This window comes from Mustela erminea, chromosome 11, assembly GCF_009829155.1.
Source record: "Mustela erminea isolate mMusErm1 chromosome 11, mMusErm1.Pri, whole genome shotgun sequence".
In the NCBI taxonomy this organism is placed as follows: domain Eukaryota; kingdom Metazoa; phylum Chordata; class Mammalia; order Carnivora; family Mustelidae; genus Mustela; species Mustela erminea.
The window spans coordinates 70278321-70304646 of record NC_045624.1 but is presented as its reverse complement, the minus strand read 5'-3'; the positions used below and the strand labels follow the sequence as shown (position 1 = coordinate 70304646).

General features: G+C 37.4%; 1 protein-coding gene across 2 annotated transcripts in view; it reads left to right on the top strand.

Moving 5' to 3' along the window:
* Nucleotides 1-26126, top strand: part of VPS50 (VPS50 subunit of EARP/GARPII complex) — a 128965-nt gene extending 102839 nt beyond the window's left edge. For both annotated transcript variants that reach the window (XM_032304437.1, XM_032304436.1), the window contains 7 exons: nt 7593-7673; nt 14385-14533; nt 15546-15642; nt 16632-16790; nt 20601-20722; nt 22756-22945; nt 25408-26126. In XM_032304437.1, the coding sequence (XP_032160328.1) occupies nt 7593-7673; nt 14385-14533; nt 15546-15642; nt 16632-16790; nt 20601-20722; nt 22756-22945; nt 25408-25527 (918 nt within the window). In that variant the 3' untranslated portion in view covers nt 25528-26126. The remainder of the gene's footprint in view (nt 1-7592; nt 7674-14384; nt 14534-15545; nt 15643-16631; nt 16791-20600; nt 20723-22755; nt 22946-25407) is intronic.
* The last annotated feature ends 200 nt before the right edge of the window (nt 26127-26326 follow it).

Here is a 26326-nt window from a genome sequence, read left to right as displayed (position 1 = left end):
AGTCAGACGCCTAACTGACTGAGCCACCTAGGTGCTCCAAAAATATGATTTTTTTTAAAGTTTTATTTATTTATTTGACAGAGAGAGATCACAAGTAGGCAGAGAGGCAGGCAGAGAGAGGGGAAGGGAAGCAGGCCCCCTGTTGAGCAGAGAGCCCCATGCGGGACTCCATCCCAGGACCCTGAGATCATGACCCGAGCCGAAGGCAGCGGCTTAACCCACTGAGCCACCCAGGCGCCCCAATATGATGTTTTAATAATGGGATCTCAACTTCCTATTCTTAATTCTCTATAATATTCCTTAGAAAGAATGCTAATAAAATCAGAGTAAGAGTGTTGCTGCAGAATTTAGGTCACTATAAAATGGGTACTAATTCATTGCTCTGAATTTGGAAACTCAATAACTAAATATTAGAGAAGAAAGACATTCTAGAATTTTAGCTAATTGTCAGAATCTTTAATTCTTCCAGATGAGCCTTTCTCTCTCTCCTGAGCTGAGCTTCCATACCAGCATTGTCCAAGAGAAGTTTTACAGTCAAAGAAATACTCAAAATTTCTGCTATTAGGGTAGCCGCTGGCCACATGTGACTTTTAAGCACTTGCAATGTGATTAGTGTGACAGACTTTTAAATTGTATTTAATTTTAGCTAATTTATCTCTAGGTATAAATGGACACATGTGGCTGCTGATTGTCATATTGGGTACTACACTTATGGACCACATTGTTGATAAGATGTATTAAAATAGGGTCCTTTGGAAGCTTTTGGGAACTAATTCTTTTGGACATGACTTTCTAGCTGATTGTATACTGGCACAGATTTATCTACAGTGGAGTTCACTAGGACCTGAGAAAGTTAGCAAAGTATATTTAGGTGCTTATTGTAAAAAAGGCTACGTATTTTATTGAAAACAAAATATGTCATGTTCTAAAGGACACATTAACCTCATGTTTTGTATTAAAAGCATTTTCAGTCTTATAAGACTTAGTAACAGCTATTTCACTGTATTGAAATAATTAGCTGCCAGTTATAAGTATTTCTGTCCTTAACCTGGGTTTCTACACATACATCTTGTTAGAAACATTTAGTATTATATGAACTGATAAAAGGTGCCTATGAGCGAGGATGTATGAATAAATAGAGCACTCACTCTACCTCTTGTATTTTTAAGAAAGATTTTTCCTATTGTTAGAGTATGCTTAGTAAACTACCTTTTATCTGCCATGTGAATATTGGAAATATGTGCATCTTCAAATAGAACAATTTATAATTCAGACCCTATTTTTGATTCTGCAAAACTGAAGGAAACACTATTTAAAGCACAACAAAGACTGACTCTCTATAAAAAGGGGTTTTACAAATTTATAAAAAGAACCACTCCATTTTTCTATCTATATTTTGCTTTGTAGTTTTTTTTAAAGATTTATTTATTTTAGAGAGAGAGCTCAAGTGGAAGCTGGGACACAGGGAGAGAGAGAGAGAGAGATTCTCAGCAGACGCCCTGCTGAGCATGGAGCCCAATGTGGGGCTCCATCCCAGGAAACTGGGAACACTGAAAAGAGTAGGGGGGAAAGTGCAGAAGAAAAAGAGGCAGAGAGGGGTTCCCCAAAATCTTTTACCCCTGTATTTGATTAACTCATAACCTCTTTATATGAAACAGATTGACTGGAGCCAAAGAAAAAAACATCTGAACAGAGAATGAAGCTGTTGCATAAGAGACAGTTTGTAGTGCAAGCCCAGCCAAGAAAATTACATAGTGAAAACAAAGGAAACAGTGCTCAGTGGAGAAAAAACAAAATCCCAGATCTCCAGAATTAAATTGGTAATGCAGTCTAACTTTACCCAACATACATAAGTCCAAAAAAAGTGGAGTACATCCTTAAGTAAAAAGAAAATCAATTTAGTTTGACTCCAAGATGTTGGAACTAAGGGATAAGAATTTTAAATGGACTATCAGAACCATCTCAAATAAAGTAAGACAGAAGAGGTTTTAAATGTATGAACATCTCAGTAGAAAAATAGGAAGATCTGGGGCACCTGGGTGGCTCAGTGGGTTGATGCCTCTGCCTTCGGCTCAGGTCGTGATCCCAGGGTCCTGGGATCGAGCCCCGCATCGGGCTCTCTGCTCAGCCAGGAGCCTGCTTCCTCCTCTCTCTGCCTGCCTCTCTGCTTACTTGTGATCTCTCTCTGTCAAATAAATAAATAAAATCTTTAAAAAAAAAAAAAAAAAGAAAAGAAAAATAGGAAGATCTAATAGAAACATTAATTAAAAAACCTAAGTGGGGACACCTGGGTGGCTCAGTGGGTTAAGGCCTCTGCCTTCAGCTTCAGTCATGATCCTAGGTTCCTGGGATTGAGCCCTGCATTGGGCTCTCTGCTCAGTGGGGAGCCTGCTTCCCTCCCCTCTCTCTGCCTATTTGTGATCTCTGTCTGTCAAATAAATAAATAAAATCTTAAAAAAAAAATAGTTTGAAAGTGCTATTTTCTCTGCTTGAAAGCACTTTCATAAAAACAAACAAAAAAAACACCAAAGGGGAATCCTAGAACTGCAAAACAGAATTTCAGCAATTTAAAAAAATTTACTGAATGTACTTTACAATGAAATAGACATGGCAGAGGAAAGAATATGTGAACTTGAAGACCGAATAATTCAAATTATTCAAAATGAAGAACATAGAGAAAAAAGATTGGAAAACAAAATGATCGAAGCCTTAGGACCATGTTAAGTTATAGCAAATGATCAAATATACATATATTTGGAATACCAGATGGAGAAGAAAGAGAATAAGGTAGAAAAAAAAAAAAACTTGAAAAAACACTGGTCAAAAATTTGCAGATACAGGATAGTAAATGAGTAGCAAGCAGAGTAAGCACAAAGGAACATAACAGCATGATACCTCATGGTGAAACTGTGCCTGGAAAACTACAAGGACTATATAGGACCAATGATCTGATTCAGCTGACTCCTCTTGGAAAACTGTAGAGTCTAGGAGAGAGTTAATAACTTTAAGGTACTAAAAGAGAAGAAAACCTTGTTAATCCAGAATTTGTATCTAGCAAAACACCATTCAAGAATGAAGGTGAGAGGCCCCTGGGTGGCTCAGTCAGTTAATCATCTGCCGTTGGCTTGAGTCATAATCCCAGGATCCTGGGATGGAGCCCCATGTTAGGCTCCCTGCTGAGCTGGGGCGGTGCTTGTACTCCCTCACATGATCTCTCTCTCTCAAATAAATGTGTAAAATCTTTAAAAAAAAAAAAAAAGAAGAAGAATGAAGGTGAAATTAAGACACTTTTCGATAAAAAGAAAAAAAAAAACTAAGAGAACTTGTCACCAACAGACATATAATACTTAAATGCTGAAGGAACTTTTTTTAGGCTGAAGGAAAGTGATAACCAGAAAACTTGCATCTTTAGGAAAGAGTGAAGAGCATGGTAATGGAAGCTAGTTGGGAAAATACAAAAGATTATTTTTTTCTTTTTCTAACTTCTTTGTAAACTATATTGCTGTTTAAAAATGAAATCATAACATTACTTTCTGGAGTTCATAATATATGTAAATGTATTTCATATAACAACTATAAGAAGATATGTACCTATAAGATGACAAGATTTCTATATATTAGGTTAAATGGAACATTTTTAACAGCAAATGGATTGTGAAATATCAAGAATGTATATTGTAATTCTTTGGACAATGAAAAATAATATCGAAGACTTAGCTCTTTTGCCAATAGGAAGATTATATTAGAATTCTAAAAAATAATATTCATATAATCAGAAAAGGCAAGAAAAGGGGAACCAAGGAACAAAAAAGAGATAACCTGTAATGATGGTAGCTTTAAATCCAACCAGTAATCAGATTTAATGTTAATGGACTAAGCACTCAAATTAGAAGGCAGAGATTGTCAGAATGATTAAAACAAATAAAAAAATAAATATTTAAAAAAATTTTTTTTGGCAAAGATTTATTTATTTATTTGACAGAGAGAGAGAGGCAGTGAGAGAGGGAACACAAGCAGGAGGAGTGGGAGAGGGAGAAGCAGGGAGCCAGATGTGTGGCTCAATCCCAGGACCCTGAGATCAGGAACTGAGCCCAAGGCAGATGCCTAATGACAGCCACACAGTCACCCAAAAGAAACACTTTAAATATAACAAAAACACACCTAGGTTGAAAGCAAATTCATTGAAAAGTTGTGCCATGCAAACAGTAAGTGTTTGCTTTCTTAAGAAAACTACAGTAGTTTGGGCACCGGGGTGGCTCATTTGGTTGAGTCTGCTTTTGGCTCAGGTCATGATCCCAGGGTCCTGGAATGGAGCCCCACCTTCCGAACATCAGGCTCCCTTCCTTTCCCTCTGCCCCTCCTCCTGCTCATGTGAGCACTCGCTAGCTCTCTCGCTTCTTCTTCCTTCTTCCCTCTCCCTCTCCAATAAATAAAATCTTTAAAAAAGAGTTGCATTAGCTACGTTAATATCAGATAAAATATATTTGAAAGCATAATGTGTTAAGAGAGATAGAGGGATTCATAATTAAGGGTCAGTTCAGCTGGAAGGAATAGCAAGCATAAATATGTGTGTGGCTACTTAACATAGCTTCAAAATACATAAGACAGTAATTGACAGAACTCAAGAGAAAACAAAAAAAGAATCCATGATAGCTGGAGATTTAAAAACTACACAGTAACTGATACAACAAGTATATAGAAAATCAGCAAGTACGTAGAAGATCTGAACAACAGTTTCAACCATCTTCAGTTAATTGATGTTTATGGGACACCACACCCAACAGTGGCAGAATATATATTCTTTTCAAGTGCACATGATATGCTCATCAGGATAGACCCTATTTTGTGGGCCATTAAGTATGTTCTAGTGAATTCAAAATCATGTAGAATATATTCTCTGATGATAATGTAATTGAATTAAAAACATTAAGATAACTAGGAAAAATCTGTTTGGAAATTAACACACTTAAATTAAGATTGGTTTAAAGAAGAAATCACAAGGGGCACCTGGGTGGCTCAGTGGGTTAAGCCTCCGTCTTCGGCTCAGGTCATGGTCTCAGGGTCCTGGGATCGAGCCCTGCGTCAGGCTCTCTGCTCAGCAGGGAGCCTGCTTCCCCCCCACCCCACCCGCTTCTGCCTGCCTCTCTGCCTACTTGTGATCTCTCTCTTTCAAATAAATAAATAAAATCTTAAAAAAAGTCATAAGAGAAATTGGAAAATATTTTAAAGTGAATAATAATGAAAACAGAATATATCAGGTTGTGGAATGCAGCTAAATTAGCACTGAGAGGGAAGTATCAAACTTCAAATGCCTGTAGTAAAAAAGATGAAAATCTCAAGTTAATGATAAGCTTCCACCTTAATAAACTAGAAAAAGAAGTGTAAATTAGGTGCTATGTCTCTCCTTCAAAGGGCACCAAATCTATTTTGGGGACCCTACTCTCATGACCTCTTCTAAACCTGGTTACCTCCTAAAGGCCCCGTCTGTAGGTAGCATCACATTGGAAGTTAGGCCTTCAACATATGAATTTTGAGAGGACAAGCATTCAGTCCATAAATGGAATAACTAGAATTTACTTACATTGCTTGTGGAAATGCAAATTGGTACAGCCACTAGAAAATAGTATGGCAGTACCTTATAAGCTTAAAACTATGTCTATTGTATGAACCAGAAATTCTACTTCTAGTTATTTACCCAAAAGAACAGAAAATATGTCTTCTCAAGGATATTTACACACATATATATTCATGTTCATAAAATTAATGACATTATTGAAGTAGCCCAAAACTGGAACCCAAATGTTCATCAACTGACGAGTAAGATACTGTGATATATCCCTGTTACAGAATACTATTAAGCAATAAAAGAGCATGAATTACTAATAGGCTTACAACATGGATGAATCTGAAAAGCATGTTAAATACAAGAAAGAAGTCAAACATAAAAGAATACACATGTATGAATCCATTTATATGAAATTTTAGAAAAGACAAAACTACTATGACAGTAAGATTAGGGATTAAGGGTGGAGGGAGAGAATCAGTGCAACGGGCATAAGGACATTTTTAAAGGTAAGGGAATTTTACATCATGATTGTGCTGGTCATTGGGCTCTAGAGTTATCAAAATTCATCACACTGTATACTTGCAATGGCTGAATTTAACTGTACAAAAATAAGATCCTAGTGAAAAAAAGAGGGGAAGTGAAGTAATAAAGTTTATAAAACCTAATGAAAGTAAAATGTATTTAAAATGGCCATATGACATGAGTTCATGTTTTACTACACCAGGCCATCACACAGCTATTTTAGCTTGAGGCTTTCTGTCACGTGTTGTGTAAGTAATTCAAATAGGAAAGGATGAGGAACAATAAATGCGTGTGCGTGCCATATATATTATAATTGTCTATGAATGAATTAGTGAGACTATATATTTTATAGTTTACTGTTAACAATGTTTTAAATGTTTTGGCCCATACAGAAACTTTTCACATTTTTCCAGATATCTGTATGTGTCTATGATTACCTCTAGATTAAATTTATATTCATCAATTGAGTCATCACCAACTAAGGAGCCAGCTAACTGGGTTTTCATGTCTTTTTTTTTTTTTTTTTTTTAAGATAGTGTTCATTTACTTAGAGAGAGGAGCATGGACAGGAAGAGGGATAATCAGACTCCGCACTGAGTGTAGAGCCTGTAGAGCCCAGTGTCAGTCTCTGGATCTCATGACCTGAAATCACCACGTCAGCTGAAACCAGCAGTCTGATGCTTAACCCACTGTGCCACCCAGGCACCCCAGCTTTTCATTTTAACAGTCGAGTGTCCCTTCTCATTTATGTTCTTATGTGAGGATGTTTATGAGTGCTTTGGCTCTGATGTAGTAAAGCGAATTCTATACTATGAAATGTTAACTGAGCCTAATAAAGTTTTTTTCATAATTTTTGGATAAGGATTTGGGTTATCTCTAATTTGTGTTAGAAAATTTCAAACAGGGGCACCTGGGTGGCTCAGTCATTTAAGCGTCTGCCCTCAGCTCAGGTCATGATCCTAAGGTCCTGGGGTCGAGTTCTGCATTGGGCTTCTTGCTCTGGGGAGCCTGCTTGTGCATTCTCTCTCTCTCTCTCTCTCATTATTTCTCTCTGTGTGTCAAACAAAATCTTTACAAAGAAGAGAAAATTTAAGACAGGCTGCTTTATTATGCTTCTACATAAATATGACATAGTGCATTATCTTTAAGTATCTGATGTCTTAAGTTTCAGAACTAAAAATAATAATTTGTGGGAAAGAGAAATATTGGCGAACTCTCTCCTGATAAATTTATTAGATTGCCAGGTGCTAGTGTGACCTATAAATACAAATGTGAAGTAGTTTTCTTGTTCCCTTAAGGGCTAAGGTTTGACTAGTATGCTTGATGTTTTGAAACTTTTAAATACAATTTGGAGACCCTCTGAAGGCTAAGTATCTGAGTGAAAATTCATCAGATTCTTTTTTTTTTTTAAATTCATCAGATTCTTAACCTTGGTTAATTTGAGGTTAATGTATGAAAGATTATCTCCAAGGTGATGTAGCATACCTTTCTTTCTCTTTTTCAGCTGGAATCAACAGGACTGGGCCTTAGTAGTAGTAGACTAAGAACAACTCTTAACAGAATACAAGAAAGCCTTATTGATATGGTAAGTAACCAATTAGAATTAATTCTTCTGGGCTACAGAAAATAAAAATTAGCTATCCAGTCAATTATAAATAAATTTTGCATCCATGTGTATGTTGAGTGTATGAGTCCTCAGTATTACACTGTGTGTTTGTAAGGAAATAAACGCAGGTTTCTTACAGTCTGATTGGAGAGAAGAGACTGGTGTACACGGGAGAGTCTGATGTTGGTTATACATCCAGTACAAGTTCAAGGGGAGGGGAGGTTCATGTGGAAACGGTATTTCAGAGAACGACTAAAGGAAGAAGTGAGACTTGTGCTAGTGTTTGAAGAACAGGCATGGGGTTAATGGGAAAAGGAAGAAAGACTGGCATTCAAATTAAGGTTCAGAAGCTGAGAAAGGGCCTGGAGATGGGAGCAGGCCTGGCCCACAGTTTGGCCATCTTTGTGATAGGGACACTGGTATATACTGAAGAGTCGGGTTGCAGGGAGTGTGTAGGGACCACTTTATAAATGGCCTTGAAAGTCAAGGAAGAGGTTTGGATGTAGCTGTCTATGCAGGAGGGGTTCTGGATTCCTGACTGTTGTGTCACAGGATGTAGTGTATTTTCTAAGAAAATAGGTTAGGCAGAAAAACAAGGCTGAGACTTTTCAGTGTTTAAGCTAACGCAGGCATTTAAAACAACACAGTTTTTTTCTTGCGATGGGCCACTGAAGTCAGAGATTGCTGTTTTTCAGCACGTTCCTCTGCACTTACATTAAGCCAAAAATCCTCTGATTTTTCTTCACCTACCCAAACCAGCAGTCATTTTCCTCTTTTCTCATAAGGTCTGTTATTATGTACATCTGCTACTGAAGTTTTAATAAAGCAATGTAATCATTCTTTTAAGAAATACTAATTGAAATAGGATTTGCGCGGTGTGGTAGTAGTGCTGGCCATTCATCAGTGCACGGAAGAGGTAATTCCTGTCTTGGAACTTACATTTTATCGAGGCAGAGAGACAAATACGTAATATAGTGTCAAATAGTGAGAAGCGCTAAGAAGAAAATAAAACAGAGTGAGAGACCAGTGGCCTTTGAGCAGAGATGTGAGTAAGATGAGAGAGGCAGGTGTTCATATCTTGGGTGAGCACTCTTTATACAGAGGAAATCACCTTTATCCATATCATCCATCTCCCTTATAATATGGACATCTTTCTGCCCAGTACATGTATATGTAATTTTCATAGCACTTATCTCTCAGCAAACTGCATTTCTTCAGTAAATTGTTTGTTGAACAAAGGAGTAAACTCCAGTCCCTGAGTTTTCTTGTCTACTGGCTTAACCTGGTTTGTTTTCTTGGCTTTGCTATCCATTTAATTCTGATCGTGTACAAAGTCAGGGCTCCTTGTTTGACCTAGCCACTTATTTATATATATTTTTTGTCTTTGTTTTTGTAAACTCGATTGGCTTTCAACTCCATTAGAAGTTATCCATGTTTCTGTTTTGCTTCTCCTTGTTTGATACTTAGCATAACCTTGATCATCACATCTTGTTTTCCAGATCTCAGTCCACAGCTTAAGTTTTTCTTGTTTCTGGCTGAAAGCCTTGAAATTGATGGACTGAATGGTCATAATCAAAAAGTCCAGAGTCGGGTATAGTTACATAGTTACCTCTAGAACCCATTACTCTTAACTTAGTCTGGGCTTCATGACAGTTGGAGCCATAGATGTCCTTAATAATAAAATAATAATAATACAGTTAAAAGGATTGATAGGTCAAAATTTACCCTAAAGTCATTCACTCTGATGTCTTTGGCATCTCTGGTAGTTACTGACTGGTGATTGTCAAACCACAGTTCCAAATTTGACCCTTAAGGCATGGATTTGTTGCTTCGGATTCTGTGATAACTAATGAAATACCATGACCAGGTAAACAAACTAGCTATTCAAACCAGCTGCCGCCCATCTGGGGATAACAATGTATCTGTAGCATCTGTCTGACCAGTTCTGTGTTCACTGGGTAAGTTTTTCCCAGAACTGGTAGTCAGATTTAGAAATGTTTTTAAAAACCCCTCCCCCAGTAAATGGATAGAAAGATATGCCTGCTTTTTTCCTTTGGCACCTGGTCTTTTAAAGAGATCTTTTCTTTATTTAAATCCTTATGGTTACCATCTCTTAAATCAGACTGCACCTTGGATCAGAAGGCCATGAGAGCAGTCACTCTTTTCTTCAGTTTTTAAGTAGTGCAGACCTTTTTGACAGGGTCTCTCCATAGTCCTTATTCCTCATACAGCAATACAGAAGTTTTTCTCGAATTTTCTGTTGGTTTCCAGTGTTACATGTTACATTATTACTCATACTGATAAGCATTGGTTTATTATTTTAGAAAATATATTTGTCATTTGCTAGACCTTGATCTCAGGTTCTTGTAAGTAAGTATATTCATTTTTCTTCACCTCATTAGTTTGCATCTACATTGGCAGAGAACATTAGTTGGTTCTTGCTATTCAATACAGTCTTTGGCTGTTTAAGTAATTTATAGCCTAATCAATCTGGAGCCACTAAATGAAAGTTGTACTTTCTCTTGTATTTCCTTGATATGTTGGTTAAAAGTTTAATAAGCACATTTTTGGTTATTGTGTTTTCTCCATATATATCTTCTAAATTTTGCTTCTAAGCTGTAAAAGGTATTGTGGAATTATTATGATCTTAAAAATGCCACCTGAAATTTTTTATCATATATATTCAAGTTAAATAAAATTTGACACATCAAATAGAAGTTCAAGAAAAGGAGCCTACTCGGGGAAGGAAGAAAGGGAAGCTGGTATAGGTCATAGTGATATCAGAACTGTGAATTTTTAGTTTTACACTTGGTGATGCTAAATTGTTGGCTTTAAGATCTTTGACTAACTTGAAATCATTGATAAGAAAAATATATTTTAAATGGGTCTGGAAAAGTCAATAAAAACAATTTCTCTTTGTAGTAATAAATTATTAGTGGCAGGAGAGGTTAAATATTGTGACTTTCACTGTGAAACTAAAGATTTTGGTTAAGGTTTTATTTCTCAAAGTCTTCAAAGGGTTTTATGTCTTTTTCTTATTGTACTGGTGTAATCTAAACACTGATCCATCCTAGAAGCTTTTCCATTCAAGTGTGCAGTAAGCACGTGCCGTTTATTTAAATCAGCTTGACATTTTTGTGATTCTCTTGCTCTCTTCAAGCTTATTTCCCCAAACGTAAACACAGAACTTTAGCCTTTAAGCAGATAATTACTATAATTTTTATGCCCCAAATGCCAGTATTAACTAGGAACAAAGAACGGTATCCAAATGCAAACCCTTTGAAGTGGGAGCAACAATTCCAGTGATGACTGCAAGAATGTTCATGTGAAAGAGCTCTGTGAATTAAAGAGGGAGTTCAGCACATTTGAATGGCAGGTAGGTAAGGAGTAGTAAGGATGGAGTAGGTGAGTGCTTGTGGCCTTTCCATATACCCAGAGATAAACTTCGTTCCTCTCAGGCCACAGATCCTTGCCTTCTGTCACCTTTTAGCACCACCTCCCTCTTCTATCCTAAATTAGCTAGTTAATATCTACTACAGTCACAGGAATTTTCCAGTTTTTAAAGATATTTTTATTTTTTAGTATACATATAGTGATACCTAATCATAAAAGAATGAAATTCAGAAGTAACTCTGCTAGTATCAATGTGTGGTATTCATGGTGTACATGGTTATGCTGGAGCTATTTTGAGTTTGAGATTGTGCAGTATTGGCAGAAAGTTCACGTCAGTTTTTGTCAGTATAATTACAAAATATTTTAAAAGTGGGTGTGATTGGGGCACCTGGGTGGTTTAGTCAGTTAAGCGGCTGCCTTCAGCTCAGGTCGTGATCCCGGGGTCCTGGGATCAAGTTCTACCTCAGACTCCCTGCTCAGTGAGTGGGCAGTCTGCTTCTCCCTATTCCTCTCCCTCTGCCCCCTCCCCACTGCTTGTGCATGTGTACTCTCTCTCTCTCTCACGCTCTCTCTCAAATAAATAAATCTTAAAAAAAAAGAAAAAAAAGAGGGGTGCTTGATGCCTAGTATATAGTTGTGGAGTATAATTCTCCAAGTTTCTACTTATAAAGCCATAGAAGGAAACTTATCTGTGCTCCTTTAACCTGTACAGTTCTATACATTCTGAGTAGCTGTCAGCTTCTGATTGAACCTCTTTCCAATAAGAAACTCATAACCCTCCCTGCCTTATACTTCTGTCTGATAGAAAGTGCTTTGTTGTGATGCAGCCAAATCTACCTCTCTGGAACTATTTTCTGTTATTCCTCTTTCTACTCCATTGGGCCACTTGGTCTAGCTTAGCCATCTGGCCCAAGTGAGTTATCTCTTCCCCTAATTCCTTTATTAGTTTTTGTTTGTTTGTTTGTTTGTTTCAAGGTTTCATTAAGTCTTCTTCCTCACCATCCATTGACTTTCTGTGAGATGGATATTCACAAAGAGAAAATACAGAGTATTATAGGAGGTATTGGAAGTATAATATTGGAAGTAGGTAGAAGACAAGGAGCTATGTGAGGAGAGTATGAGACTCATGGGGTGCCTTGGTGACTCAGCGTCTCAGTTGGTTAAGCACCTGCCTTCTGTTTAGGTGATGATCTCAGGGTCCTGGGATTAAGCCCTACATCAGGCTCCCTGTTCAGTGGGGAGCCTGCTGCTTCTCCCTCTGCCACTCCCCTTGCTTGTGCTCTCTGGTTCTCTCTGTCAAATAAATAAATGAAATCTTAAAAAAAAAAAAAAAGACTCAAGGGATATGCAATAGTTGGATAGCTATCTTTATTATTAATTCATTTGACAACACATTGAGTGCCACGGTACTTTATGGAAGACCAGTGGGTGGTCCTTCTGGTAGAAGAGGCAGATAGGAATAACGAATATCCATTTTAATGTCCGATTGTGTCAGGAATTACAAAAAAAAAAAAACTAGGAAAGGATAGAGAAGAGAAGGGGTATGATTTTGTTTAGGTGATCACACGTAGCCTCTCTGGGAAGGCAACATTGAGGTAGATCCCTGAAGGAAGAAATAGAGGAGTGAGTCACCTGAATGAGAATTCATTTATTTAACAACATTTATTTAGTGCCTATTTATTGAACACTTTATATATGGTGGTAGACCCTGTCTGGGAGTTGAGGATACAGTTTTGGTAGGGAGAGAGCAGTCCGACAAAACTCCCTACTCATGTGCAAGTCGTTTGCTAGTAGAGAGGGAATATATTGGAGAGAAGTGTCTCAGGTGGAGGAAAGAGGGAATGCAAAGGCCCTGAGATGGGACCATGTCTGACCTATTCCAGGAACAGCACAGAGGTGAGGATAACCAGAACAAAGCAAGTAGGTGAGGATAACCAGAACAAAGCAAGTAGGAGATAAAATCAAAGAGATAGCCAGAGCCTAGATCCATGTAAGGCCTTTGGATTTTACTCTGAGGAAGACAGGAAGCTGTTGGAAGAGCTTGAGCAGGAGAGTTGACATGATCTGCCTTAATTAGGTAAAAGGGAATTATTTTCACAGGAAGAAACATAGGAGAGGTGTGTGCTTAGGCATGATGGAGTGGGGAGGGAAAGGGGAGACACAAATGATTCCAGGGTTCCTCACTTAGATAGTCTGGTAGATGGTGATTACATAAACACTGGCATTAAATGAAATAGCACACGTAGCCATTTAATGCTCTGTGTGTGTGTGTGTGTGTGTGTGTGTGTGTGCAGGAGACGGGTGATTATTTTCCTTTCTAGTAGAAGAAAATAAATAATGGAACTGTGACTTTGATTAACTTGCATAGTTTCCTTATCCCGATTCTCCCTTAGAGAAAGCACAGTTGTTCCCAAAATAACTTTTAAATGCTAATTGAGTAATTAGAGATTGAAGAGAAACAATATCTTTTGTGGAAGATAGGATACAAAGAAGAACTAAAGAAGAATAAAACCATTTTCTAACTTGGAAGGTTTTATAATGTTTTAGTTCCATTTCGCTAAATTTATAAACCTGTTATGCTCCCAGAGTCCTTTCATTCATAAGGCAAGTGTTGGGAGATTTGTGACTATATAATTCATTTAAGAAGTAATCGAGATTTATATTTTGTACACTTTTAGATTTGTTTGTATCCAATTTTTGTGCCCTAATTTTCTTGGACGATCTTTTAAAATCAATACACCCTGCTCTTCGGGCTCCCTTTCTTTGATTCCCATTAGCCACCTTCCTTCTCATCAGTAACGTGACTCCAGACAGCTACCAACACAGTTAGCTCAGTTTCAGTTTATAAGTGCAGTCTAGTCCTGCCTGCTTGAGATTATACCAAGGTTACCTTGATTAAAGTGTGGATGTAAAATGGTTAACCACACCATAATTTTGGAATGTGCCACCTCAGTCCTCCAGAGGCTGTCTCTCTTTTCTCATTTACAGGCTCTCGAAGGGCATCTTGCTATTGTCTCTATGAAACATCTTCCAATTCATAAATATTGCTTGTGTTGGCCGATTTTAGGTCACATGCAGATAATAGCATATGGGGTTGGATCATTTTCACTTAGTATAAAAAGGAAATTTCCAGTAGTTAGAAAATATAAAAGAAGGAAAAGAAAGAACAGAAACTAAATGTGATTAATATGCATGCCTACGAGTATTCTAATTACAGGTCCAGTTTTGTAAAACCACATAGTTTATTACTATTAGATTTGATTTCAGGCTGTGTGTGCACATGTGTTGTGTTTTCAGGAAGTTTCAGCTGATCCTACCGCCACCCTCACAGCAGCAGAAGAGAGAAAGGAGAAAGTGCCAAGCCCACACCTCAGTCACCTGGTGATTTTGACATCTGGGGATACGTTGTATGGACTGGCAGAAAGAGTGGTAGCCACAGAATCCTTGTAAGTTGTTAAAACCCGTTGCTTTGCCTTTAAGTATTTAAGAAAAGTTATAGAAGTAAGCACTGTGTGATTAGATTTCTAGCTGCATCCTTCTCCTACTTCTGAGTGTCACTTAATTTATTTCTGAGAAGTCTTTCCTGAAATAGATCACCAGTCGATCTTTTAAAACTACATGGTTGGTGTTCAGTTACGTCAGTGGAAAAAGGGAAATCTTTTAGGTTTCAGTCTTGAGCAACATGATCCTTGCTTTAAAGTAAAACTTTTTACAAAAAAGTAACCACATCATAGCATACTCTATATTTTTCTATCAAATCGTGATTCTAGAGAAACTAGTTATAGCATCAGTTTAGTGTTAAATATAGTTAGCCCTCGACATCAGCAGGAATGCTTCCTGACCTTTATAAATCCCCCATTTTTAATACAGGTAAAGCACATGACTTCTATAAAATGTTGTCCAGCATCAGTCAAGAGTTTTTGCGTACATAACAAAAAATAGAGAAAAACAGGGCCGCTGCTGACAAATCTCAGTGCAAATGACTCCACTCCTGCACACCAGCCTCCTGACCTGAAGTTCACGTGTATATCTCAGCCAAGCTACAGTTTGCTGCATTAGGAGATGTGCCAGTCAGATGTTAAATCTGTGAATTCAACTCTCTGTTCTATATAATTAAATGGGATCCTTACAGGAAATCCTTTAAAAAAAAAAAAAAAAAGCCTGTTAAATTTTTTTCTTCCATCTCTCCTGTGATCTGTGCTTCTGTGTCACATGCAGAGCAGCCTGGCAGTTTATTTGAAGTCTCCTTCTTCCATCTCTGCTCGCAGTCTGTGATAATCTCAACAGTAACTTTTGGGTAGGTTGTAAAAGAGCTAATACAAGGTAGTTCACTCAAGTGGAGAGGAATTTTAACGGCTAAACTTGTGCTTAGAGATCTTAAAGGTGACTTGCACGAAAGTCTTGACAGGCCATGGATCGCGCCCTCTGCTTATGCAATGCATTCTTTATTCCCTTTAGGGTATTCTTGGCTGAACAGTTTGAGTTCCTTCAACCCCATCTGGATGCTGTGATGCCTGCAGTCAAAAAGCCCTTTCTTCAGCAGTTTTACTCTCAGGTCAGAAACACTCTTGGATGTCATTTCAGCTGGGAGCACATTATTTGGGGTTTTTTAACTGGTGGCCAGTCTCCAGATTCCAGGAGAGCAGTTAACATACATTTATTCACTCATGAATTCCCATAGTAAGTTAATACTTACTGAGCAGCTCCTATACCTTTTCATCCAATGCGCATTACAACTGTATTTACAATAAAGTGTGATAAGGGGAAAGAAAATGCAGCAGGGTTTTTAACGTTGGCTGGAGGAGGAAAGGAGGTGTCATTGGGAGAAGGTTTTCTAGAAAGGCTGTCTGAGGGAGGGTTGTTTAAACCAGGGCAGGTGGCTGCGATGGGAGTATATTGCAAGCTAAGGGAATGGCTCACAGGAGACCAGCCAGTGAGAGAGAGCCTGGAGTGAGTCAGAGGCCGAGAATGCAAAGACTGTCAGAGCAGGGGAAGGGGCCAGTGGTGAGAGAGACAGCTGGAGTAAGAAGCAGGAGCCACATGGTGCATAGTGCTCTCAGCCCGGAGGTGGGCTCTGTTTGCAGGGTACTGGGAAGGGACCAGAGGATTTGAAACCGGTAAGTGGCCTGTTCAGTATGTGTTTTAGAAAGAGGGGTTGGCAGCAGTAGATGGCAGGCCTGTGGGCAGGGAGCCTGGCTTGTAGGCTGTCACGAGTATACATTTGAGAGATGACAAAATCTCCTGATGGGGCAGGTAGAGTGGAAATGGACAGAAGTGCAAAAATGGGAGATATTTGCTCATCTCCATGAGAATCTGTGGTTCTTTTATTGTTGTGCATCAGTGACCTCAAGTTGATTGTATGTCTCAAAAGTGTTTTGAGTAAGTCCTATGCCAACGAACTGAAGTGTTTTCATAATTTAAATATCCAGTTGTGTATGTTTTATTTTTAGATGTGATGTATACTCGAAATAGATACAAAATATTTTTTATAAACTTGATACTTTTAGAAAAGGTTTGTTTTCCTTTCTATGAAATGTATTTCAGACAGTCTCAACTGCCAGTGAACTACGCAAACCAATTTATTGGATTGTAGCCGGTAAAGCTATTGATTATGAACAGATGCTGCTCCTGATGGCTAATGTGAAGTGGGACGTAAAAGAAATTATGTCACAGCACAACATCTATGTAGATGCACTGCTGAAGGCAAGTATGCAGAAACACCTTTGTTTAAAGATGAGTCTGCCGGGAGAACTGTTCCTGTCATTGTACTTGCTCTGAAGTAGTGGGATTATCGTTATTACCACATTTCTAGCATCATGGTATTAAAGCCCCTAAATCAGAATGGACTTGTTTTTGAATTTTGTGTTCTTTTAGACCCAAGAATTCTTCATAGATTTTTTTGTTTTTGCTCACTAATTTCCCATCTTGAATTAGAGTTTGATTGGGATGTCTTGGCTGACTTTCATTTTAAGTAATTTCAATAACCAGGACTATGGTGACAAGAAGATATTTCTATTTAATTAGATGTTTCTGTAGTTGTGTAGATTTATTAGCAAGAGACCAAGCCCCTGATTATTTTGTATTATCGTTGTTGTTGTTTTTCCAGAAATTACATTACCTTTGCAATGTGTCATGCAAACACCTTTGCATTTAAAACTTACATTTAAAAGTTTTCTGGAAAGAATTGTACACCTCTTGTCATTTATGCATCAAGAGATATTTATAGATCACCTACATGTGCCACACACTGATCTAGGTGCTGACAGCATAGCTGTGATTTTTTTTAAAACATCTATTTATTTATTTGACAGAGAGGGAGAGATCACAAGTAGGCAGAGAGATAGGCGGAGAGAGAGGAGGAAGCAGGCTCTCCACGGAGCAGAGAGCCCAAGCGGGGCTCGATCTCAGGACCCTGAGACCATGACCTAAGCCGAAGGCAGAGGCTTTAACCCACTGAGCCACCCAGGTGCCCCAGCATAGTTGTGATTAAGGAATTTACATATCCCCAGGGAATTTACATGCCAGTACGGAGACAACAGTAAAGACCTAAATTAAGATAAAATATGTCAATTAATTAATAGCTCTGTGAAAAAATAAATAAGCAGCAGAGGAGGGATAGAGAGTGCAAGGTGTGGTTTGGGAGCAATATTGTTTATTTATGTGTGGTCACAGAAGGGGATACTTATCAGGAGATGAAGTGAGAATTGGGGAGCAGCCCGAAGGAAGCCAGGAGATGAGCCATGTGGATAGCTGAGGAGAAGCAAGGGCATTTGAGGAAATGAAAAAAGCTTTCAGAAAAATCTCGTTTTTCATATTTGTTAGTGAAAAGAAAATTGGCCCTTCTTAAGCTCCTGGCTTTTCTCTCATTCACACAAACTTTCTTACTGCTTAGGGCAACAGATGGTAGCCGGGACACTTGTAAACCAGTAAGCAAAGCCAGAGATCAGAACAGAGATAGTGGTGGAATTCATCATCTCTCTGCCTGGTGACCTCCTAGAACTCTGTAATGGAGATTGCGAGACCATCCCAAGACTACTCCAGAACTAAGGGTGGGAGAAAAGTTAGCAGTGTCTAGGGGTTACTGTCAGGTCTGAGGGTGCTCTGTAATTGCCTCCCTGGGAGAACTTTGATTTCTAGGGTTCCCATAAAACTTCAGTTGGGAATCTTAATTTGGAATATGTTAGTCAAATGTATTTTGTAAATAATCTCAAACCCTTTCTTTAAAACAATTTTGTTTTTGAAAAGTTGATTTTATTTTTTTTTATTTTTATTTTTTTTTTATTTCCAGCATAACAGTATTCATTATTTTTGCACCACACCCCGTGCTCCATGCAATCCGTGCCCTCTATAATACCCACCACCTGGTACCCCAACCTCCCACCCCCCGTCCCTTCAAAACCCTCAGATTGTTTTTCAGAGTCCATAGTCTCTCATGGTTCACCTCCCCTTCCAATTTTATTTTTTATGGCATGCCAACCATGGTATTCATAGGGAAGCAAGAAGACAGAGAGTTCTGCACTCAGTGAATATATATATTAGAAGGAGCCTTAGTTCTTCTTGTTTTTTTTGTTTGTTTGTTTGTTTTTTTAAGATTTTATTTATTTGAGAGAGAGAGAGCATGTGTACCATGAGCAGGGAGAGGGAGAGAGAATCTTGAGCAGATTCAGCGCTAAACTGGATATGACACTCGATTCCATGACTGAGATCATTACTGACCCAAAACCAAGAGTCGGATGCTCAATGGATTGAGCCTCCCAAGTGCTCCTAGTTATTTTTAATTATAAGAAACATTAATACTGTAAGAAAGAACCAAATGCATTAAGATTATTAACCTGAACCAGTTTTTAGCAGCTTAAAACCTCTCCTAAAGAAGTTCTTATATAACTTTTATTTGTTCTATTACTTTTCCAAATCCAAACCTTTAGGTAAAAAGCAATCTGCATTTGTTGCCCCTCAAAAATCTTAAGTAAAATGAAATGGTTTTATTGTTCATTTAACAACAAACATTCTTGAACATTGAAGTTAGCAGTGAGTAGAATGACATTGTTTACAGTTAGCGTATAACTTTTTTTTTTTTTTAGGTTTTTATTTATTTATTTGAGAGCAATAGAGAGAATATGAGCAGGAGCGGAGGGGAAGAGGGAGAGGGAGCAGCAGACTGCCTGTTGAGCAGGGAGCCCAAGGCAGGGCTCCATCCCAGGATCCGGGGATCCTGATCTGAGCCGAAGGCAGATGACCAGTGACCAGGCTACCCAGATGCCACAGCATATAACTTTATTTTTAAAATATTAGTGAAAGCACTGAATCGTGACTGGAAATCTAAAGCAGGGTTTACTGCAGTGAAGCATAAATACAATAGCAAATACTAGTGTTCCGCTAGATTCATAAAATGGAAAGGATGAAGAGCAATTATTTATTTAACTTTGAATTTCAAAAAGGAAGCTTGGTGGATTGAAAATTCACTTTTTCATAAATAATTAAAAGCAGTTAACTGTCAAAAATAAATTTTAAAAATTGTGATTAACAGAAAAGCGAAAGGATGATAAGTAATCATGTGGTAGCTTGAGTGGTAATGATTAGATTTTTTTTTTTTCCCCTCCTGTGTGTTATTAGAGAATTTGAACACATGTCACTCTTGACTTGTTAAGCATTATGTACCTGCTGTCTTGAGGAAACTAAAGAAAAAAAAATGCCATTTTAAATCTTGTTAAATTCATTTGAAATGTATTTTCAGGGAAGGAGCGATAGCATTTATTTTTGTAAATGAACATATTTAGGTGACATAGTCCAAAGAAACTAGAAATACTTTTATTGAAGGGTAAACTGTTTGCTTTCATGAAATTGTTAGAATTTGTCTAAATTAGCTACATAAATTTTTATTTTTAGTAGAACGGTATCATGAAAGTTCCTAATAAGTAATAAAAATACTCAGTTTTTCTGTAGGAAATAGGAAGTATTTTATGTTTTATTTTTTCCTTTGCACTAAAAATTTGCAGCTATTCATTGCTTTCAAATCATTTGGAATATAATAACTAATTTACTTTTAAAGAATGTTTAAGATAGAGAATAGTTTATTTGATTATTCTCTAAGGAGTATAGCCTCAAATTACAAAGGGTTCACAGTTGACTCTGAGTTGAAAGCTTATCAAAATACTTTTTTAAACTGGGTTTCTTGAAGATCATTTTAAAGACATATTAGGTTATTAAACTCTTTTAATCCATACTGACGTGACTAGAAAAATTTGAGATGAAGAAGCATTTGAACATTGTTAGCATTGCTTAATCTATTAATGACACTTATTTCCTTGGAGATGAAATGTCGTGTGCTCTGTATCACAACGTATTTTATTCAATGTGAAGTACTTGAAAAGTCCAAGTTATATTTGTATTCTCTTTTTGTATTACTTGGTTTGATTCTGAGTTTTTCTAAATCTTCTTCTTTGCTGGAAAGATGGGAAAGCAATATGGCATTATAATTATATCCTCATATGGCCATAATTTTTGTCTTCTTAGGAATTTGAGCAGTTTAACAGGAGGTTAAATGAGGTTTCTAAGAGAGTTCGGATACCCCTGCCTGTGTCTAATATACTTTGGGAACACTGTATACGGCTGGCCAACAGAACTATTGTGGAAGGGTAAGTTTTCATGAAAGTATTATCTGATTCTTCAGTGACAAATTGTAATGTACAGATCACATTGTATGTTGTCATTACCAGATAGAATAGGTAGAGAAAGTCTTGGCCAGCAGACAATCTTATAATAATTCAGGTTTGACTTTAGAACATTATTAAAGAAACCTTAAATCCTACTGTGCCTCTGCTGTCTGTGCTTTAGAACCAGCTAGTAGGAGACAGTGGATAATAGCATCTCATGGTGATCTGAAAGTTAAACTCATAATAGTTATTATTGCCTAATGATATAATTATTATGATGATTATGCATAACAGTTATTGAGCACTCTGTGTCATTTATTGGATCAAGCACTTCACAGGATTATATCACCAAATCCTAACATTAGCTCTTTTTTTTAAAAATTTAATTTAATTTTTTAATTTTTTTATAAACATATAATGTATTTTTATCCCCAGGGGTACAGGTCTGTGAATCGCCAGGTTTACACACTTCACAGCACTCACCATAGCACATACCCTCCCCAATGTCCATAACCCCGCCACCCTCTCCTGACCCCCCTCCCCGCAGCAACCCTCAGTTTTGTGAGATTAAGAGTCACTTATGATTTATCTCCCTCCTGATCCCATCTTGTTTCATTTATTCTTTTCTTACCCTCCAAACCTTCCACTAACATTAGCTCTTTGATAGAACCATTATTCTCTCTGTTTTATCAAGGAGAAAACCTCAGAAAATCAAGAAATTAAATAAATTGCCCAGGTTCACACAGTTTTCAAACACCAAGAAAGTTTATGAACTTCTGATGGCAAAATCAGGTCTCATAACCACTATGTCTGTTAGTGGTATCATTATTATATCATTGTAAACTGTATAAATCTTCCATATGTTGAGTTTGAAGATCTATCAATACTAATTTTCCCACTTACTCAGAGACGATGCTTATGTCTAGAATATAAACTATGTTTGGGAAGCAAGCTGCTGTCTCAGAGACCATGCACGTGGTCTGGAATTGCACATTTCCACACTCTCGTTTATCTGATTTCTTTCCATTTCTTCTTTGATATAAAGAAGAATGTATTAGAGAGTGGGAAGGTGACAGTGACAAGCTGACAACGGTTTTGGCACTCTGTATTGAAACCAGCCTTGCTGGAAATCACAGAATGGCTCTGTGTCAACAGTCACAACTGAAAAGTATTTTTAATAAATTTGTTTAATAAAGTAGAAAAGTGAATAGTGTTATATTTCTGTGCAAAACACTTTTTATTAAAACAAAGCAGTAAAGCCTGGTCACTTCTAATAATCTGTGCTTCAGTGTCCTTGTAAATTTCCTTAGGGGAAGTACCGCATTCCTGCGGTTGGATTCTCCACATTTTGTGTTATTGAAGGAATGAGACACTGACTTACGAGTAATAACATGTTGTACTCTTAGGGTTAATACATTCTTATTACTACCCCACCTTAGAATACACAGGTTTCCAGTAGTGTGGGGTGTCAGAATAAGTCTATAAAGTTCATGACAAGTATGTATATCCTTTTTTTGCTTATATGCTCACATGTTTCTTAGGTTCAGCTGACAGTCCATGGGGGAATTACTGCTTTTGTTTCCTTTATATCTGGTAGTTAACAACACTGAACAGTTTTATGAAACTAAGATTCCTTTGGAGTATTCATAGCCCAGCTTAGAAATAATTCTTGGCAGCCAGATTTACTGGAAGACCAGTTTAACTTTCTTACAGATGATTATGTTTATTGACCGGGGTGGGGTGGTAGGCACTGTAGTCTGTTGAGTAGCAAAAAACTTAAGAAGTTATTCAGTCTCTTTGCTTTGCGGATGAGGAAGCTGAGGCCCCATAGGCAAAATGACAGCTGATGGCTCCAGCGCAGCTCAGTCTTTCTGACAGAAGGCTCATGTGCTCTTTCCTAGAACCCTCTCGTTTCTGGAGAATCTGTCCAGACACAGGTTAACGAAGAGTTTGAGTACCTACAGGTTTCTTTTTCCATCGCTTCATTTCTGGTTTTTTATTATTGTGTATCTTAGATATGCCAACGTCAAGAAGTGTAGTAATGAGGGTCGTGCCTTGATGCAATTGGATTTTCAACAGTTTTTAATGAAACTTGAAAAACTAACAGATATTAGACCTATTCCTGATAAAGAATTTGTGGAAACCTATATTAAAGCCTACTATCTAACCGAGAATGACATGGAACGCTGGATCAAAGAGCACAGGGTGAGAGCTGGAAAACAGTTAATTAAGTTTTTATTCCTTTTCCTTTGTGCTGTTCTTGTCTGGTGTATTATATAATTCAAAATCATGGGAGTGAAATATAAAGCATCAGCTGATTCTTTACCATATTCACACTTTGTCTATGCAGTGCCCTTTGCATAATCAAATCCCTTCGAGATCTTTCTGAACTGCAACAGTAATTATCTGGAAAGGTAGCCAGAATCTGAACTTCAGCTGTGTTTATCCTGCAGCTGTGTTGTGGGAAAAGGCTGAAGTTGGTTAACATCAAGACAAATTGAAGACAGCAGCATTGAAGTGATTCACAAGCTAATGTCTATTATATAACTTAAACCTTATAGCTCTCAACAGTGAGTTGGTGTCATCCTGACCACACTGACATTTATTAGTGATGAGTGACTATATTAATATTGAAATGGCTACATTTAACTTCCTCCTTCATTAGATTTTACCTTGAATATAGATACGATCGTTTTTCTTTTGTGTTGATATATAGATAAGTAGAGAAAAGGTTCATTTATTTATTTATTAAAGATTTTATTTATTTATTTGACAGAGATCACAATTAGGCAGAGAGGCAGGCAGAGAGAGAGAGAAGGAAGCAGGCTCCCCACAGAGCAGAGAGCCTGATGTGGGGCTCGATCCCAGGACCCTGGGATCATGACCTGAGCCGAAGGCAGAGGCTTTAACCCACTGAGCCACCCAGGCGCTCAAAAGTATTATTTATTAAGTGTTATTTAGGATGCTGCATTTTTGACACAGTTCAACTCAACATCTGTCACCAGAAGATGCTGAGTATGGGGGCTTTCCTAATATGATTGTTCTACCATTCGTCTAGGTAGGCAGTATGGGAAGACAGACTTAATGAAAATATGGGAAGTATTAAAATTATCACCTCGTTTTATTCCTTCAGTAACTCTAGTGATCACATTTACTTAAGCTATAAACATCATGGGTAAAAGCTAAGTAAATTTTTATTTTATTTGACTGGGTAAGGAAATAAGGAATTATTTATATTTACTTTATCAGCCTCATCCAGTCTGGTTTCAGTACTCTAGAAAAAAGAAATGAATATTAGCCTGAGTTTTATGGAAATGTGCCCACCGTGGGTCAGTTTCAGATCTTTGGGAGCAAAGTAGAAATGTAATATTATTTTCAGTGATTTTGATCGGTACACCAGAATTGAGAAAAATGTCGTCCCTTTTAGTCCCATTGACTTCTGACATTTGAAAACCAGAATGCTAAACCAGGAACAGATGGGCTGCTGAATGTTGCTGGAATCTATTTAGTAAAGTAAGCTATAAACACTTTGAGGTTGCTACTGAGGAAGGTGTTTATGGAAAGAGTACAAGTAACTAAGAAGAAAGGCACAGCTCCTAGATATCCATTATTTGATATAAGAATGATACCTATTTTTGAGTTTCCTGTTTTAATGTAGTGCACCAAAATTTTAGCTTAGCATTTTGTGAGAACCTCAACTAGCTGATATTTGTAATTCAGTGAAATTTTCTCGGGAGCCGACTATCCTATCTTCTAGGACAGTGCCTACCTAGCTCAGTGCTTGATGACAGTGGATACTTGTTAAATATTGGCTGATTAAAAGAATTTACCAGATGCTAACAGGTGCTCCCAGAGCTCAGATACACAAACTGAATAGTTTGCTGAGGTTTTAAAATTAACTCTTTCTCATATTTTGAAACTCTTTAGGTGGTTACGTCCTGTGAAGACAGATGACTTTTCTTACTAGATGGTAGTATAGGGCTCTCTCTCCTTATCTGAACTCCTGTTATTCATCCTCCAGAACCAGATCAGTATACAAACCTTTCTAGTGAATCCCTATTCATTCTTTTCCTAGGAACTCATTATCTGAAATTCAGGAACCAAATAGATTTCTACAGCATAAGAGACTTACAGTCTTAATTTTACTTACTGGCTATAATGACAGTATGAAGGTTTAAAAGCCGGTAGCTTTCTGATCCTTGTTACCTTACTCATTCATCATAAGTCAGAAAAGTTGTTCTGTGGTTAGAGACTTTTTTCACTTTATAGAAAAAAGAGTGCCAGAAAATAGTTATTTAGTAGCATTTTAAAAATTTGAGAGGTCTGTGTATTTTAGTAACTTCATAAATAAAGACCTCCACAGAAACAAGCATAAAGTATGTGGTCTTAAAAGTAACAAAAGCATAGGCATGTCAGATTACTCTGTCATATTGAAGAGATTCTAGTCCTTTCTGTTTCGGTATATCATGCAGTGTCCTTATTATTATTACGGCTGAGTAAATAGTTCATGTCCATATCTCAGACTATAATTTCCTCTGCTTTTCACTGATTTGTAGTGCTCAGTCACTATCCACTGAAAACTGAGTATCTGCCTGTTCTTTCCTTGCATTGATCAATACATGTCTTTCAGCATACTAAATTTGGATCTTTTTTTTCCCCCCGAGCAGGAGTATTCAACGAAGCAGCTGACCAATCTGGTAAATGTTTGCCTGGGATCCCATATCAATAAGAAAGCAAGACAAAAACTTCTAGCTGCTATAGATGATATAGACAGACCCAAAAGATAATGAATACATTCTTTTTTCTCAATGCATTGATCTTCTCTCAACATATATGACATGAAAGCCAATTTTTCATGCACTCCTGACTGTTGTCTGCTAAGAAATCTTTGTGCATGTTCTTTCCAACTGGGAAGTGGAAAACACTGAAGTTTGTGTGGTGTTCTCAAATGACTTTTATATGCTCTGATCTTTCTCCTCAACTTTTAGTCTCATTTGTTGTATTCTTTTTCTGAAGTGATATCATTGCCTTGTCATAAGTATTGTTATGTGACTGCAGTTACACTTTTTACTGAAGAATGCACTGTAAGTATATAATTAGAAGGAACAGTGATAATACATCCATGGGCAGTTTTCGGAGAATGAATTTATGTTGGTATTTTTTTTACCCTCTCTACTTGGTTCTTAATATATAAATGGGAGGGTTTATGTATAGTATCTCCTAATTATGAGCACTGCATGGGAATTGAAAAGTATACATAAGCAAAATAGCTGAAAAATCAGTATGTTCTCTGTGTTTTTAAATGTCAGAGTTTATGTCGGGGCTAATTTGGTTATAACAGTGATCATAAATGATGAAATTGAATAAATACTATACTCTAACATGATCCGCCTATGTGAGACTAAATTTTGATACTGTTCCATGGCAGGCAGAATTTATGAAACAATAATGAAATTTTTCAGTGTGTTCTAACAATTTTAATGATCTTACATCTTGGTACCAGCGATGAAAAGTAATTTTATTGGGTGTACATTTTCAGAGCCTGAGTAGCACCCAGAATAGTGATTGTGGCTTTTTTTTTTTTCC